The sequence below is a fragment of the Lathamus discolor genome, chromosome 8 (assembly GCF_037157495.1).
Source record: "Lathamus discolor isolate bLatDis1 chromosome 8, bLatDis1.hap1, whole genome shotgun sequence".
Taxonomy (NCBI): Eukaryota; Metazoa; Chordata; class Aves; order Psittaciformes; family Psittacidae; genus Lathamus; species Lathamus discolor.
In genome coordinates, this window is record NC_088891.1 from 15,056,144 (window position 1) to 15,073,089 (window position 16,946).

Below are 16,946 nucleotides of genomic sequence, written 5' to 3' on the forward strand. Positions count from 1 at the left end.
CAGGAAATTTGATTCTCTATTTTTATGAATCTTATTTGCAGATATTAAATGGAACTGTTATTACAGCACGAAACCAGAGAAATTTAACATATATTGTAGGACTTCCAGCCTCTTAAACTCTGTATGAAGTCCTCTTTCTACCTTGCCCCTTAGCCTATTCAGTATCCAGGAAAGGATATGCTTTTTCCTGTATTAGCTCAGAAATTAATCATGTGGAGAATGGATCTACTTCAGAGCAGTGGAGGGGGATGTTGGCAATACTGTATATGAGTGAAGATAGAATTATTCAGGTGGAAACAAAATGCAGATCTGTTTAGGAAAGAGATGAATATGTATAAATCTTAAAACTTTTCTTACTGGCACCGTATTCTGTATCCAAAAGAGATCCCTAGCCTTCTTTTTTTTTTTTTTTTTTTTTTTTTGCAATTCACCATTTACATGTAGTGAAGAAGCATCTATTTCAACAATATCAGTTTAGATTTCTTTTAGTTTGTTTTGCCTCTAGAAGCAAAGTTTTCAAATGATTCTATCAGACAAGTCAGACTCAAGTAAGATATATGTACATTGTTAGTGGCCCTTTTTTAATGGAACAGATGTTTTACCTTGCTGTCTTCAACACAAATTTTACATTACTGTTCTGAAAAAGAAACTTCTTTGTAAGTGGATTGTAAGACAAGAGAAGATTGTGTTAACCACTGTGTTCCCATGGTTCAGTTAATCATAGTAAAAAGAAAAAAATAACAAGAAGAAAATCCTGTTGTGTCTTTAAAATGAAATGTGCTTCAAGAATATAAGATTTTAACAGTATTGGTAAGGATTTTTTTTTTTCTAAAAAATGTTTTTAAGCTGCTATTCCTTGTAACTCCATTAAAAAGTGTTTCATTGAAGGCTTTTGGTCAGTTGTTTTTTTTTTTTTTTTTTTTCTTTTTTTCAAACATGTTTATCTGTTCTACTTCACTGATTCTCCAGATTTGCTTGTATGTATTGCTGATGGTCTGCACAATCACTGTAGGTGGTACATTGCTCATCATTGGCTTGTATTTAGCACTGTTCTCTAAGAACTCCATTCTATCACAGTCTGACTTGACTTTCCTGCACAACATGAATCAGTGCACCATATGCATCTCCTGCATCTTGATTAGCTTTGGGTGAAGATTCAGTTGTTTATAGCATGGCTTATTAGTCTATCTCGAGTATTAGTGTTAAGCTAGGCATGCTAGCATGCTAGTTTTTATTGGTATTTTTCTCCTTTTCCAGTTAATCTAGAAAAGAGAAATATCATATCCTAATTTTTATGCCCAAGAAAAATGATTGTTGATGAGAAACATCTTGCTTCCCCTGAATAATATTGGAGAATGAAGTAGTATCTGTTGTAATACAGGGTTTTTCTGAAAATAAAGATAATTGCTGTTGCAATGCTCAGTTTTCATGAAGAATATTTTTACCATGTACCTATGTTATCCAGTTTTCTGCTGGCTACATTTTAGCAAACAACAAGGACATTGTTATTCTTCAGTGGTATTTTCACTATTTGAAGAATAAATGATTCTATGACATAGTTACTGGAAAAATAATACAGATCATAGTATGACCTGTATTAAATCATATTAAATAGATTTTGAGAAGGAAATTATGCAGAATGATGGGGTAAGAAAACCACAGTTTCCAGCCAAGTTGAATTCATCAAGCCCGGAGAACAATCAGCTATTCTGCACTTTTCCACAGACAGTGGCTGTGCATTAAAAACTAACTGGTTTGCTAAGAAATAACACTGCTGTTAATTCTTTTTTTCAGTCTGGCAGTTTATGCCAGAGAAATCTTTGCTTTCTTCAGTCACTAATAATTGTGATCTATCAGAAAGGGAGGTTGGAAAGTGCTAGGAACTTCCAAGTGATAGGCCACTTCCTTGGCCTAGGAAATTTCCTGTGATTCTTAGCCCTCTGATTTTCGTGGCACATCAGATGGCTCAACAGCTACTGCTGCATCACAAGAGGGATGTGGGCATGCGAGATTTTAACAGATGGGGGGAATGAGAGTGTGAGGCACCTGAGCTTCAATTCTCGTACTCTGAAGTAGTAGTGCCACTGTCAGTTTATTGTTGAACTAACTAAAATCAAACTTGGCAAAATGGAAATTTCTTCTTGGAACAGATCAGTTACCTAGGAATTGTATTTTCTGTAAAAATAATGATGATTACAACTCCACAACTTTCTAAATTTTAGTGATGTACTTAGTATTTACTTTGTCATCCTTCTTTGTAACAAATAGTAAAAATACGGTGATTGAAAATGGGCAGATGCAGTATAAGAAAAGTACAGAGTTTTCTTTTCAGGATGCCAGAATATAACTCAAAGGAGGAAAAGCTAAATTTCAATCTTGGGCATTTTAGTCTGCCGCTTATCTGAAAATCAAGCATAAGTTGGCATGACCTGATGAAAATTTAGGTGATAAACTGCCTGCGTCAAGCCCCCTAGTATTACTTTCTTTAAATACTGCTTTCTATTTACATTTGTTAACGTAATAATATTTTCTACAAGTATTCATACCTATTATAACTTTAGCAATTGCCCTAGTTAGTAGGTGAAATTTCTTCTCATATTAGGTGATTTGGGTTGGGGTTTTTTTTGGTTTCTTTTTGGTTTGTTGGGGCTTTTTGGTGTTGATAACTGTGAAGTAGAGAGTGACCAGATTTGCTCTGATGTTTACTTCCCTTTCCAGCACACTGGAAATGCAGAACATAGCATCCTGCTGGCACCATTATTCTGCCACAATGTACTTCACTCATCTGTGTCTGCACAGTTTGTTTCTCAAGGATGTGTAAACAAACAGTAAAGTTAAATGATCAGTGAAGGGAAGGAGGTGCACATGAGGTTTTTATGACCTGCTCAAAATATGGCACATCAGCAGGGTCCCAAGATTTCAGCGGCTTTTAGAACTGAAGTGCTAAAGTCGAACCTTTTCAAGGTTCTTAAAATCCGTTGGTGTCAGCTAAACCAGTTCTGGTGTAGAATTAAGCTTTGCAAAACAGCATCTATTAGCCCCCAGCGTGTTTTAGGGTTATGTATGTGCTTCTTAGGCATCCAGCGTAACTCCTGTTCGTATCAGAGATGTCTTTTGTTGATGGGTTGTATAGGAATGTGAAAGACAGTGAATCGAAAGAAATCTCAAACTTCTAGTATTTGACAATGTTCTTTCTTTTCTCTCAAATTAATTCTTTTTTGAGATTCTGATCTATGTTGCCTAGAGAAATACTTTCTGTGTTTTCACATTTAACATCTTTTGAAGTGTGATAAAGTAAGCATCCTAGGTATTAGATATTTAACAAAACTTTAAATGTCCAATTTTAAAATGTAAAACAATGTTTTGGAATGCTTTTTACAATTTATGGTGATTTTTGTTATTTACATTTTTCTGTTGGAACAATTTAAATTTTTCATAATCTGGTTTCAATCAATTTAACGGCGCCTTTCAGGCGTCATAAAAAAAACACCTTTTTTTTTTCAAGTCTTCTGGTGTTGGGCCATTAAGGTGTTTTATTATGGAGGGAGAAGGAAGAGGTTAGAGTCACAACATGCAGATGGACCATAACCTGCAAACCTGCTTTTCTTGTACTGGAATGAACCAGTGACAGTCAGTTATTCTGCTGACGGACAGTATTTAGAAGCTGGAGGGTGTTACATTCTTAAGCATCCTCAGTGCGGTAGCAGATGCATTTGGAGCTCCTGTTAGATGAGCATACAGCATAGCCCTGCACTTCATTTGAAATTTAATACAGATAATGAAGGTCTGGTTTGGATATTAATGGCAAAGGTTCTTTCAGGAAGAGGATTTCTGTGCTAAGAGCCGCAAAGGTCTGTTTGCACAGTGTCTGTCACAATGGAACACCGTCTTGATTAGGGCTTCTGGGTGCTATAGAAGTACAGCAACAGGAAAAAAAGTCCCCACTAGTTATTGCTCATTCATTGTAGAAACAGATTTGTATTTTACTTAATTTTTTTTTTTTACCTGAGGAAAAAATTTCCAAGGGAGTGTTAAAGGGATCATATAGGAAAATGTAAAAGCTAAATATATGCTTTGCATGTAGAAGAATCATGAAAAGGTTCTACATATGGTGCTGTAAATGTTAGAGCAGTGTTTTAGGAATTTATAGGAAGGACAGAGCGCTGCTTTGCTAAAGTGATGTTTGTCCTGTGCTGGCTAGCAAACTGTAACTCCGTAAACTTTTTTCATTATTTAAGATTGTCTTAATGTTACAGCAGCTGTTGCATGGAGAGTGTTATATAACATTCCTTTAAGACATTAGAAAAGAGAGTCTACATGTCATCATATATGTATGTGTATTTATTTGTTTGTTTACTTTTTCATCCACTGCAGGAGAACATCAGTTGTATTTCTCAGGAACGGCAACAGTTAACTCAGCAGTTAAAAGATGAAACTCACCAGAAGGAACAGCTAAAGCAGATAACAAATGAAATGGAAAATGAACAACGGCTACTGAACAAGACTGTTGAAAAGTTACAAGAGGAGGTATGAGTTCACTCCAAAGAGGCAGCAGGAATCTGATTGTTTCACGGATGGAAGCAAAGGAGCCGCCAAATTCTCGATTTTTTGTGGTGGTTTTCTTTGCTTTTTTTGGTGCTCTGTTTTTGGTTTTGGTTGGGTTTGGGTTTTTTTTTTATGTGTAGAAGAAAGTGAAATGCAAACTTTACTTTTAGTCTCCTTATCCTAGAGACTATCAGTAAAAGCTTCTAGGACTGGAACAGTGGTTGGAACACCACTATCTCAGAATACTGTTATAAACCAGCTTTGTTTTGTTTAAACAGGATCCCAGATTTGAGTTCAGTTCTAGTGTATGCTAAAACAATATTCCGGGCTTTTACAGCTGGTTCGCAAAACACTATTGCATTAGACTTCTTTTGTCATCTGTGTATAAACCATGCAACTTAATATTGATACAGTGAAGTGTGACTGTGCAATTCATTACATCAGTCAGGTGGAAGAACTGACAGACAAGACAATAGTTTTGCCACACGTACCATTAGAAACAAAAACCTTACTGTTTTGTGTATTCACACTTCTGCATAGAAATTCATTTCTTTGGGATCGAGTTTGATAAATTTACTAGTTGAAAATACTGAGCTGAATATCAAAGCTGGAGACAAAAACTTTTCAGTATATGAAGTATGATAGAACCTTTTGCAGCTCTAACTTAGGAAACAAAAATGTACTTTTTTTCCCAGATGTCTGAAATGGTAGAGCTCTCGAGAACGTCAACTCTAGAGCTTCAGAACCAGCTTGATGAATACAAGGAGAAAAATCGTAGAGAACTTGCAGATGTGCAGAGACAATTGAAAGAGAAAAACCTTGAGGTAGAAAAGTCACGCCTGGCAACTATGAGAATGCAAGATGAGGTAATGACTTCTGTGTTCAGTGACAAATTCTAACCTTTGGCCTAGAATTCACCTAAGATAATTTTCAAGACAATGAATGTTTGCTATAATGCTTTGGTGTACTCCATCATAAGAGACTGATCTTAATCATCATGCTTTTGACTTTAATTCTTCATGATGATGATCAACATATATCTTCTACCAGGGAAATAGGGTTTCCTGTTTATGACAGATAAATGCAGTATTTGATAAATGTATTTTAAGTGATATGACAAGAATTCCATTGATGATCTGCTGCTCTGTTAATGCTTTTTTAATGTCTGCTACTGAAAGAATTGAGAATGTGAAAATATTCGTGAATTAGAAAAAAACCACCAACCCACAGCAGTTATTTAGAAAACAAAAAAACAAACACCCCACCCACTCAGGAAAAAATCAAATTCTGGCTCTGAAGGAGCTGACATATATTCTACTCTTCCTTTGTATGAACTGAGTTGCAGTTTTAAATGACAAAGGTGTCTGTGCAGCTAAGAATCAACCACAGTCTTGAAGTGTCTACCTCAGCATGTAAATTTTACTGCAAAGGCAATCCAGTCTTTTAAAGATCTACATATACTTGTTCTGCCATTGGAAAGGCTATGAGAGTACACTGGTCACAGAGGTTTTCTTTATGTAGACTCTTTTAATAGTTTGATTTTTCAAGTTCAGAACTTCTCTTGTGTTACCCTGACCTCTTAACAGACTTGGAGAATGGCTTTAAACTAAAGGAGGGTGGATTTATCAAAATATCTATCTAAACATTAGGAAAAAGTTCTTTACTGTGGGGGTGGTGAGGTGCTGGCACAGGTTGCCCAGAGATATTGATGTTGATCCCTGGAAGTATTCAAGGCCAGGTTGGACGGGACTTTGAGCAACCTGATCTAGTGGAAGGTGTCCCTGCCCATGGCAGGGGGTTAGAACTAGATGATCTTTAAGGTTCCTTCCGAACCAAACTGTTCTGTTAGCAGTTATGTCATTGGCAAAATGCTGTCATTGAAGTGCCTCAAACACATAAACTACATAATTATTCAAAAGCTAAAGTAGTGGCAGTCTGAAAATTAAAGGAATAATATTGTGAAAGTTCAAAAGATAGAACCATTTAAAAAGTTGTGAAAATTTTGGCTTGCTGTAATAAATAAAGAATGTCACTGTAAAACCTGTAGTGTGAAGTATCTCTTTAGATATGGTATTTAATCCAAGTTTATTTTCTTGGTGCCATCTTGTGGATAAAACAAAAATCACTGTGAAAAGCATATAGCTCAGTGCAATTCCTGTAACATCTGTCATGTTTGTAGTCAGTCCCCTTTACTGACATAATTAATTTATAGAAAGTACAGTTTAAAGTGTGTTACCATCTTATTGTTTCAGATGCGTCTTATGGAAGAAAACTTGAGGGACCACCAGAGAGCCCAGGATGAGGCAATAACAAAAACTCAGTTGCTAGAACAGACTGTGAAAAGCTTGGAGTATGAACTGGAAGCCAAAACCCACTTAAAAGATGATCGGGCAAGGCAAATCAAACTAATGGAGGTAAAAGGCATTTTTCAGGGTTGCTTGCTTATTAGAACTGGTTAAAATAATTTTGGTGTTTCACATGGATTCTGCAAGGAAGAAACAAAATAAGTGGATGCTGTTGAAAGTCCATGTAGTAATACTGCAGGGGTTATCCTGATAATTTGTTAGCGTATCTATTGTAGCGTGATGTGTTATAAATTGCAATTGTTCTTTCATTGTTCTAATTAGCTTTCATTTTAATTAATTTCTTCTGCAGAATTATATTATTTTTGTTCATAGGCCTATCACTCAGAACATCAAAATAATTTAGATGTGTAAGTTCTATGTAGCATCTAATATAAATCCATTTCTGGATCCTAAATAACAGTGTTATTCTAACTATGCTGTTGCAGGGTTAGCTTCATAACTGTTTAGTTCAACTAAGCTGTCTTTTGACTTTCATAAACAAGTATTTTTATACCATTGTACTCATATACTCATATGAAAAGAGATTTGTCATCCAACTGTATAATATAACAAACATTCTAAGAACAGTCTCTAGAATCGTTACAGAATTGCTGTTACTTTCTGGAGATTGGTGGGAGTGATTAAAAAAGGAAATGAAACTTCTATTTTATTTCCATCACACAATTCCCTTTAAAAACTTATCTACCTGTAATCTCTTTTTCCTAGAGTCTGTATGTTTTCAGACACTTTTCACTTTTCAAGCATAGTCTTCCAGACAGTTTGAGTCCTTGAAGCATAAGGAAGAATGCCCTAGTAGTAATCTGAAGAGGAATGGGAAAGTAGTATGTTGGAATTACTTTTCTTTGTTCCACTTAGGACAAGTTATCTCACCTGGAACTGGAGCTTGATGAAGAAAAAACTAATTCGGATTTGTTGTCCGAGAGGATTAGTAGATGCAGAGAACAGGTACTTCAACAAGTTTTCCAACTGGTGTATAATGATGAAGAAAAAGTCCTATTAGGATTACAAACAATATTGATTGACTGAATAATGATGAGCAATAGGTTTTATATACTGTACTTAAGCAGAGTATGTAAATCTAAAAAAAGAAGGTTCACAAGCTCCTCCATGTCATCACAGACCATTTTTTTTCCTGTTTTCCTAACTGGAAAACTCACACATGGCATATAAAGGCTGAAGTCCAGTATCATTCTTAATGCAGTGAGCTTTGTCAAGTAATGACTGATGCGTGCAGTGATGATGCTATATTAGGTTTGGTTCTAGGTGCTGAGGCTAGCAGAGAAAGCCTGTTGTAGAAAGTATTTTAGGTTGAAAGATCACAATTTTTTAGCTTCCTGAAAAGTAGGCCACCATTAATAGAGTCTTGATTTCAAAGAAGGAGCCACATAGGAAACTGTGGAATTAATTTGTGAAGTCAGCCAAACTGAAGGTGCTGACCAGTTTCATCAGAGAAGAAGCTTTGTTTTCATTACAAGTATAAAATTTGATTAAGGTATATCAAATATGAGACAGTTGGAAAGTGTTTTCCACACAAAAACATCAGTCATTAGTTCCAGAAGTGTTGTATGGGTATATAGCCCAGAAAGAAGGGAAGAAGGATTTAATAGCAAGATTGTGTCTCATGGGGCAGAAAATGTAAAGATAAAGTGAGATTTGCCAAGCTACATGAGACATAATGGGTTAAAACTTAAACAGGGGAAGCTTAGATTGGATATAAGGAAGAAATTCTGATGAGGCACTGGAATGGGTTGCCCAGGGAGGTTGTGAATGCTCCATCTCTGGTGGTGTTCAAGGCCAGGCTGGACAGAGCCTTGGGTGACATGGGTTGGTGGGAGGTGTCCCTGCCCATGGCAGGAGGCTTGGAACTAGATGATCTTAAGGTTCTTTCCAACCCTAACTATTCTATGATTCTATAATTCAAGCAAGTAACAAAAAGGTTCTTGGCTGTGTAAGTAGGAAAAAGAAGTTGTGGAAACTGTATGATGAGGTGTATCAAGAAAGATAAAAAGTAAGCCAGGTATGCCTCTTCAAATAAGTGAGTATTTTGCCTCTGCCTTCAGTAAGGCCAGTGAATACGCAGGTGTGGGAAAGTGGAGTGGGCTAATGGAAATGGGACCATTAAGCTGGAAATCAAGTCTTAAGAGAATTAGGAGTTCATTTTTCTGAAGAAAGAGGGCTGAAGTAAGTGACATAGAAAATTATAGGTCCTGTGACAAAAACTTACAATAAACCAGAAAAGTAGAGAATAGTGCCTGATGACTGAAAAAGTAACCGGAGCATCCATGGTCAAGTAGTCAGTGTTATGGAAGGTTTTCAATAGTCAGTGGAAACAAATATGGTGATGTGGCTGTCTTGGAATATCACTGTCTAGACAACGTTCCTTCCCTTAGTTTTACTTTCTGAAAGATAGAAAACTAGTGTATACCTCATTACAGCGTGTTGTCATGGTTTAACCCCAGCTAGCAGTTAAGCGCCACACAAGCCACTTGCTCATTCCCCCTGCATTGGGATGGGGGAGAGAATCAGAACAGTAGAAATGAGAAAACTCATGGGTTGAGATAAAGACAATTTAACAGGTAAAGCAAAAGCTGTGCACACAAGCAAAGCAAAATAAGGAATTCATTCACCACTTCCCCTGGGCAGGCAGATAGGTGTTCAGCCGTCTTCAGGAAAGCTGGGCTCCAGCACACCTAATGGTGAGACACTTGGAAGCAGCGAAACATCACTCGGAACATCATCCCCCCATTCCTTTTTCTCCCAGCTTTGTATGGTGAGCATGATGCCTTATGGTATGGGATATCCCTTGGGTCAGCCAGCACCAGTTGTCCTGGCTGTGTCTCCTCCTAGCTTCTTGTGCACCCCCAGACTACTCACTGGTGGAGTGAGGAGCAGAAGAAGCCTTGACACTGTGTAAGCACTGCTCAACAATAACTAAAACATCCTTGCGTTATCAACACTGCTTCCAGCACAGTTCCGGAACAGAGCCCCATACCAGTTACTATGAAGAAAAGTAACTCTATCCCAGCCAAAACCAGCATGTATCTACTACTGTAGGTTTACATTAAGGGCTATACCTCATTACCTGGAGGCAGTTTGCACTAAGATTGTTTCATTTCTCTCTCTTTCTCCAGAAAAAAAGAATTGCAGACATTCTTTGGAGTAGCTTTAATTTCAGAGGGAGAACAGAAAGTAAAATCAGTTTCTATGCCTTTTCAATGAAATTGTATATCCAACTAAGACAGCTGGAGAGATTTAAAATGAGTGAGAGCTCAGCTTTCTTTCCTGCATCCTTGAAACACTACTTTGTTGAGACCCAGGTTGCTGAGATTCTATTTGATTGCAGTATAGTCTTTTTGCTTTTATTACATTGATATTGTGCAGACTCTGTGAGTCTGGGTGAATTAGAATGTAAAGGACCCATAATAGTGTGGGGTCATGGTTAAATCAGGAAGCCTTTAATACTGGAATCTGTACCTGTGTTTTAAACCTAGGATAAAAGAACCTCAGTCATAGCTGCACTTGTGGGTTCTATAGTAAGTTAATTTGCTAACAGAATGGAAACCTAAAACGCAGATGGGTGACCAAAATGTTACATAATGGGTAAAAGGCGTGTTTATTTTGAGGTCTGGAGTTTCTCATTTCACACATGAGTTACAAAGGTTGCTTTGTTTTGATTTTATGCCAGAATGACTAAGTAGTCAAATTACAAAAGAGTATTTCAGGGTCTGCTAAGCATTTATAATGACATGAGAAATTACAGTGGATTTGTTTTGGTAATATCTGTATTTCTGTAAATGTGTTATGTTGGATTTTGTTTTTTTAATTATTTCATGTTACTTTAATATACTGATAATGAATGATAATACTTAAATTTCTAGTAAAACCAACTTGAAACAACTGGTTCTTTTTTACATACAGCTAAATGTTGGAATAAACATTGGCAAGGTTGGTAGTTCACATTTCATTTACCATGAAATGTTGGCCTTTTTTAATTTAAAAACCCTGGAATCTGGAAATGGCTGTATGAGACACTGTTCTCATCTTCCCTACTTCATTCTTGAGAAGTACCACAAAAAACTGGAAACAGTAAAAAAATCTGGGAGCCAGGATGAATTGTATCCTATTAGGTTTTAAATGATAAGGTATTAGCAGCTCTGGCAAGAGCAAAATGGTCAACAATCACACACACATAGAAAGCTGGAGTGCTCAGCTGCCCTTTGAGCCTGAAGGGAGCAGGAACAGGGCACATGTTAGTACATGATGGCTTTTTTCCCCCTACAAACAAGTGAGATGAAGCACCTCTTGCCATTTTGGTTTTGCAAACAAAAATGAAAAATACTCGATACCCTCATCAATTCTTGTATTCTGTGAAAATGCAAACGTGGGTCTATTGACTTCAGTAAGTGTGAAAAATGGACTAGTTAGTTTCCATGACAACTTTAGAATAAATACTGAATGATAAAATTGCATTGCATCATTCATTTTCTTTTGGTAAAACATTCCCAATGGATAGCTGTATACCTGCTCTAGCTGGCACCAGCTGTGGGAAGCAAACAAATGAAAATGTGAAGGTTGCTTTTCTGTTATGAAGGATCAAAGGGGGTTTATTTGGCTTTAGTTTTTTTGTTTGTTAAATGTTGGGGGGTTTTGACGAGAACTGTGTATGTATGTCTAGATAAATATATATAGTCATATATATAAGTTTTACATTTCCTTACTTGGTATTAACAAGAAACATAAGCTGTGACCCTAGTGTGAGATGGTAAACAATGGTGATAATACCTACAATATTACTAGAAATCAAATTGTTTTCACTAATAATGAACTCAACAGTTGCTTCTAATCCTAAAGCTGGCACAAAATGCTGTTACATCTAATAAAGCCTTGTAAAATCTGATACTATTGCTTTTCTTAAGACTTTGTTGTTAGCATTCTTCAAGTCCAGCTGTGATAACTGTTGCCTTAAGCTGCAGAAAAAGTTTATTCTTCTAACATAATTAGAATATATTAGATCTGGGAAAGGTAGAATATGAAGCCCAAAGCTCCAGAGCCTATCCTAACTGCTGTGAAATAAGTGAAAAGTTTGAGCACATTTTGGCAGTCAACTGCTTTTTTCCTTTGTGTGTGCTAATTATTTGTTTACTAATGAAAGGTGCAAAGAGATAAGTGAAAACAATTTCCACCTCCCCCATACAAGAAATGTGTGCTGCTGCTCTTCTCTTTTTACAAGCTCTTCTATATATTAGCGCATAGCTTTCTGGTGCTAATCAGTACTTTGTCCTCTCCCACACTGTTTTTCCGTGAGGTTGCTTTTACCCTGAAGTGTCCAACAACAGTAGCAGTTATCTTGCAAATATAATAATTGTCCTCTAAATAATTCCTTAATTTGAGATCTTGAGAAGGTTGCACAAATTTTCCACAGCCTTTGAGCACAGCAGAACTTTACAGCGGTCCATTAAACAAGATCCTACATAAAACAAACCCCCTTTCTTAACAGTTATATTTTTAATTAGTCATTCATTTTACTATGAATTTTGCCTTTTTTTTTTTCTGTCTCTGTCTTCATGGCTAAAGCAATTACAGTGTAACGTTCTATGTAATCCTTCACATTGTAATATTTTTCATGTATTTCATGAACAAATGCAGTTACTGTGGACGTGTGATTCTAATTTGTATACATAAAACTTCTAATATGTAAAATCTTATACTATATAATGTATATTATTATTATTATCATCATTAGGCTTCTATACGAGAGCTTTTAGGAAATTGCCCAGCTGTTGAGAACACAGCCACATGCTAATATTTGTAGTCCAGTGACTGTTATGACCTTAGTTTTCAGGAATGCCTTCTAGTGTTCTGAAACTGTACTGTGACATAGGATATGCAACTGCATGTATTGCTACCATTGTTTGTATTCATATATTCATTCCAAAGCTACAGACACAGTGTAATGACTTCTTTTAAACATGTGATTAACTAAACAGGCATCTTTTAATATTATAATGTGGTTAAAAAAAAACCCAAAACCCTAAGGTAAAATTTCATGTGCTTCACTTGTTTGACCTTCACATTCTTAGCATTGCTTTTGGATTTTTCTATGCAAGAATTCCTAATGGCTTTTAAACGACCTTTAGTGAGATAAATCTGTAACTTAAAGCTGCTTAACTGTGGTGGTGGGTATATGCAAGTTAATATGTAACTGTCATAAAGCAGGAAAGAATAGTGTGGCCACTGAAACATTTGTCAGTCTTCTTGGAGATACAGTAATTGGCATGTTCCCTGTGTTCCCCAGGTGACATTAATCATAGTAAACATTGTGCAGGGAATAGCACAAATGCTGTGGTAACATTTGCTGTGCCTGCAAAGGCATTTGTAAATACTTGAGGGCAGTCTCAGCAGGAATGAGAGGGAAGAAAAGTATTTGGACACTACAAACTTTTTTCCTTTAGCTCTGAAATTTCATTAGCAGCTGTTAGGCAGTTTAGAGTTTCTCTTTGGTCCTCAGAATCTTTTTTCCCAGTCAAGTCCAACAGAAAGTTAAACCAAACTAATTTTGTATTCTTATCTAAATTCTGTATTGATGAGGTAGTTTTTTTAACATCTTACGTGTGGAGAATATACTTACCTTTTGGTTATTGAATACGCACCTGAAATATTTACAGAATCTATAGCAAAAGTTGTGTTTTAACGAAAGAAAGAACAACCCCCTCCCCAAATCCAGATGTTGATGCTGTCCTGGTATGAAAGACAGAAAAGTAACTCGAGGAGGGGAGCAATCAGTCTCTTGAAAAAGAGGTTTTAGTATTCTCACAGACACAGAAAACCGTAATTGTCTGTAAAGTGTCTCACTGAGTTGTAGGCACTTCTCTGTAGTACCAGTTTGTGTTTAATAAAGTAAACCTCTAAAGTAGAGGTCAGCAGCTTAAAGGTAAGATGCCATTTCAGAACTTCAGACTTAAGAATGAAGAAAACAACTGTAGAAGGTGTTTGAAGACTGTTATGATGTTCCAAAACACAGTTACCTGCCACATGATGTCTCATGCAACACGTTAGAGTTCAGTTCCCTGCTATAGAATATATATATACTGAACATCAACAATACCCAGTGCGGCTGGAAAATACCGAGAGTAAGCACTAGGAATAACATGGGCTTCCCAAAGTGGCTTTTTAAAAATTATTTTCTTTTCAAGATTCTAATAGTAATCTTCAGCGGAAATCATGCAAATGTCTTGAGTTCTAAGAAAGAGCAAATTTTTTCTCATTGCATAGGTATATGTACTTTATGTATTGGTGTATATATATACACATAGCACCATATAGATAAATGTAAATTAAATATTTAAAATTTCTGTCTTCTTTCTATAATAGATTGAACAAATGAGGACAGAGCTGCTTCAGGAAAGAGCTATAAAGCAAGATTTGGAGTGTGACAAAATTTCATTGGAAAGACAGGTAATTATAATTATGGCTGTCATGTCATCTCACTGGCAAGATGACAGGGTGGGTATCTGCCTTCATTAAGTCATTCAAGTAAACATTTAAGGAATACATTTAGTAGCTGTCATTATCTCACCACAGTGTGCTGCTGGAAGTATGTTTTGGTAAGAATAGATTAAAAAACACGCATCTTACTACTGATTCTCAAAAGAAAATACTAAAATATTGAATTAAGTCTAATCTTAGGTTTTTTTCTTTTCTTCCTGTACCCGCTCTTTCAGTTTGAGGTGTGTCACAGTTTATATATTTTATGTACTAAACATTTGCACTATGCAGGTTGGCTGGAGCTAGGTGGTCTTTACGGTCCCTTCCAACCAAAACCAGTCTATGATTCTATGCATACGTATGTTTCATATAATATAGTAAGACATTTTTGTTGTGGTAAAAGCAGGCATCTCTGTAGCACCAAATCCTGTCTATACATTTGAGGATCAAAGACATTAAATGTAAGAAATGTGACAGTTGATATGGTATGCTTTTTTTTAAATAAAACTGGGATATCAATATAGAAATTTTAAAAAGGCACATATACAGAAAAGACTATAGCACATTGCAGACATGGCTGTCCAGTTTAGCCATAAATCCTTTGACCGCTTTTTGAGGAGCTGTTCTTTACAATTTTAATAATATTTCAGGAATGGTGTTGAAGGTAGATCATAATTTCAAGTAGTTGTGATTTTCGAGTATTTTCTTCTGTAGAAGCAAACAGTGAAAAAGTGAAAAACAGCATGCCACTGAAAGAAGAGACACAAATTTGACAGAGAACTTTACTCTCTGTTGTCTGGGGAGGAATGTGACTCGTGTAAATATCTGTGACGGAAAGTATGTTAAAAATACTTTCTAGGTTTTTGCAGTATTTTGTCCTGCAGCTCACTGCTCTTTGAAAGCAAGGTTATTACCATAGCCCTTAGCTGAGATCCGGAAGAAAGCTGTCTTAGCAAATGATAGCATTACTGTCAGTCCCAAGAACATAAACCAGACTGTAATGGGATTTTAGAGAACGTGTTTCTACCAAGCACCTGATTTGATGCTTTAAATGACGTGAAATTAATCCCATCTTAATTGTTTGAAGAAAAAGGAATGCTGCCTGCATGTACATCTTTATATTTTGGATCTGAGTTTTCTGTCATAGGTTTTTTAGTTTTGAGATCTGAGATCATGGTTTGAAGCTGTGTAACAGAGAATATGTAAGGATTCATGGAACGCTTTATTTATTTGTTTATTTATTTACTTATAATTTTATTTAATCATCAGGTCACCATTAAAAAATAAAATTATCTGGCCTCATAAAAACTAAAGTGTAAATCTGGGCAAAAAGTGTGCTTTTACAAATCATGAAGCTTGCAGAGTTTTTCAAACTATGTGGTAAAAGTAGCATTAAAAATCTCACTGACTTGGGTTTGGGTTTTTTTTTTTTCATATTTCCTAACTTAAAAATATACTGGTCACTTTATGCTTGCCTGGATAAATTTAGTTTGTTTTAAGGTGATATTTGTTAATATCAGCATATATGTAGTAATCAAGTATGTTCCAACTATAGAACAAAGACTTGAAGAGCCGAATCCTTCACCTGGAGGGTTCTTACCGATCCAGTAAAGAGGGACTTGTTGCTCAAATGGAAGCAAGGATCACAGAGCTAGAAGAACGACTTGAAAATGAAGAGAGGTGAAACTAATTATATTAAGATGAAAATATGCGTGTTTATGTTTGTTAATATGGCTTCTTACTAATATTAAGTCTCTAATACAATTAACTTTTTTCCAACAAGCAAGCAATTAAAATGGTTATTGTTTCATACAAGTATTGCAAAATTTCTTTTTGACTGAAAGAACACTAGATGTTCCCTTGTAAATTTAAAACTGAGCACAGTGCGAACATGGTTCCATACCTTATTATATTATCAATGTCTAATATCAAGTAAGAGGCTTAGAAATACAAACTATAGTTTAACATTTCCACATTCCCCTTAGTGGTTCATGCTTGTGAACAAATTTCTTAATGTGTTACATGGAATCAGTAAATCAGAGCAGGGGCCATTAGTGTTTATTTGAGTCTTACAAAGTTGGTAAAGATTTATGTCAGCAGGACTGGAAGTATTTTGGTTCCTTTTTTTAATAAGCCTGTCTTCTATTTGTTTTGTTTTTAGGGATAGAGCTAATTTCCAACTAAGTAACCGCAGACTTGAGAGAAAAGTGAAGGAGTTAATGTTGCAAGTAGATGATGAACATCTCTCACTGACTGATCAAAAGGACCAGGTAGAGGGAAAGACTAATATGCAAATATTTGATACTAATTCTACTAGCATAAATCATCATATAAAAAACACATGAGACTAATATAGGTAGATGCTGATAAGTTTGTTTATGAACATCCATTTAGTGAGATTCATAGTTCTTATTGTCACCATGTTAGTTTGTCTAGTACTAAATCATTACTCATTTCTAAAATTATAAAAATAAGGCACTTACAGAAGCAATGCTATAATTAAAGAAATAAAGCCAATAACAGACAGTATATGATCCTATAAATATATAC

At 35.8% G+C, this 16,946-nt stretch overlaps 1 protein-coding gene across 3 annotated transcripts in view; it reads left to right on the forward strand.

Moving 5' to 3' along the window:
• The window catches only part of CGNL1 (cingulin like 1), a 61,537-nt gene that overhangs the window by 40,822 nt on the left and 3,769 nt on the right, over nt 1-16,946 (forward strand). For all 3 annotated transcript variants that reach the window (XM_065688416.1, XM_065688414.1, XM_065688415.1), the window contains exons 11-17: nt 4,375-4,527; nt 5,241-5,411; nt 6,798-6,959; nt 7,767-7,856; nt 14,283-14,366; nt 15,952-16,076; nt 16,558-16,666. In XM_065688416.1, the coding sequence (XP_065544488.1) occupies nt 4,375-4,527; nt 5,241-5,411; nt 6,798-6,959; nt 7,767-7,856; nt 14,283-14,366; nt 15,952-16,076; nt 16,558-16,666 (894 nt within the window). The remainder of the gene's footprint in view (nt 1-4,374; nt 4,528-5,240; nt 5,412-6,797; nt 6,960-7,766; nt 7,857-14,282; nt 14,367-15,951; nt 16,077-16,557; nt 16,667-16,946) is intronic.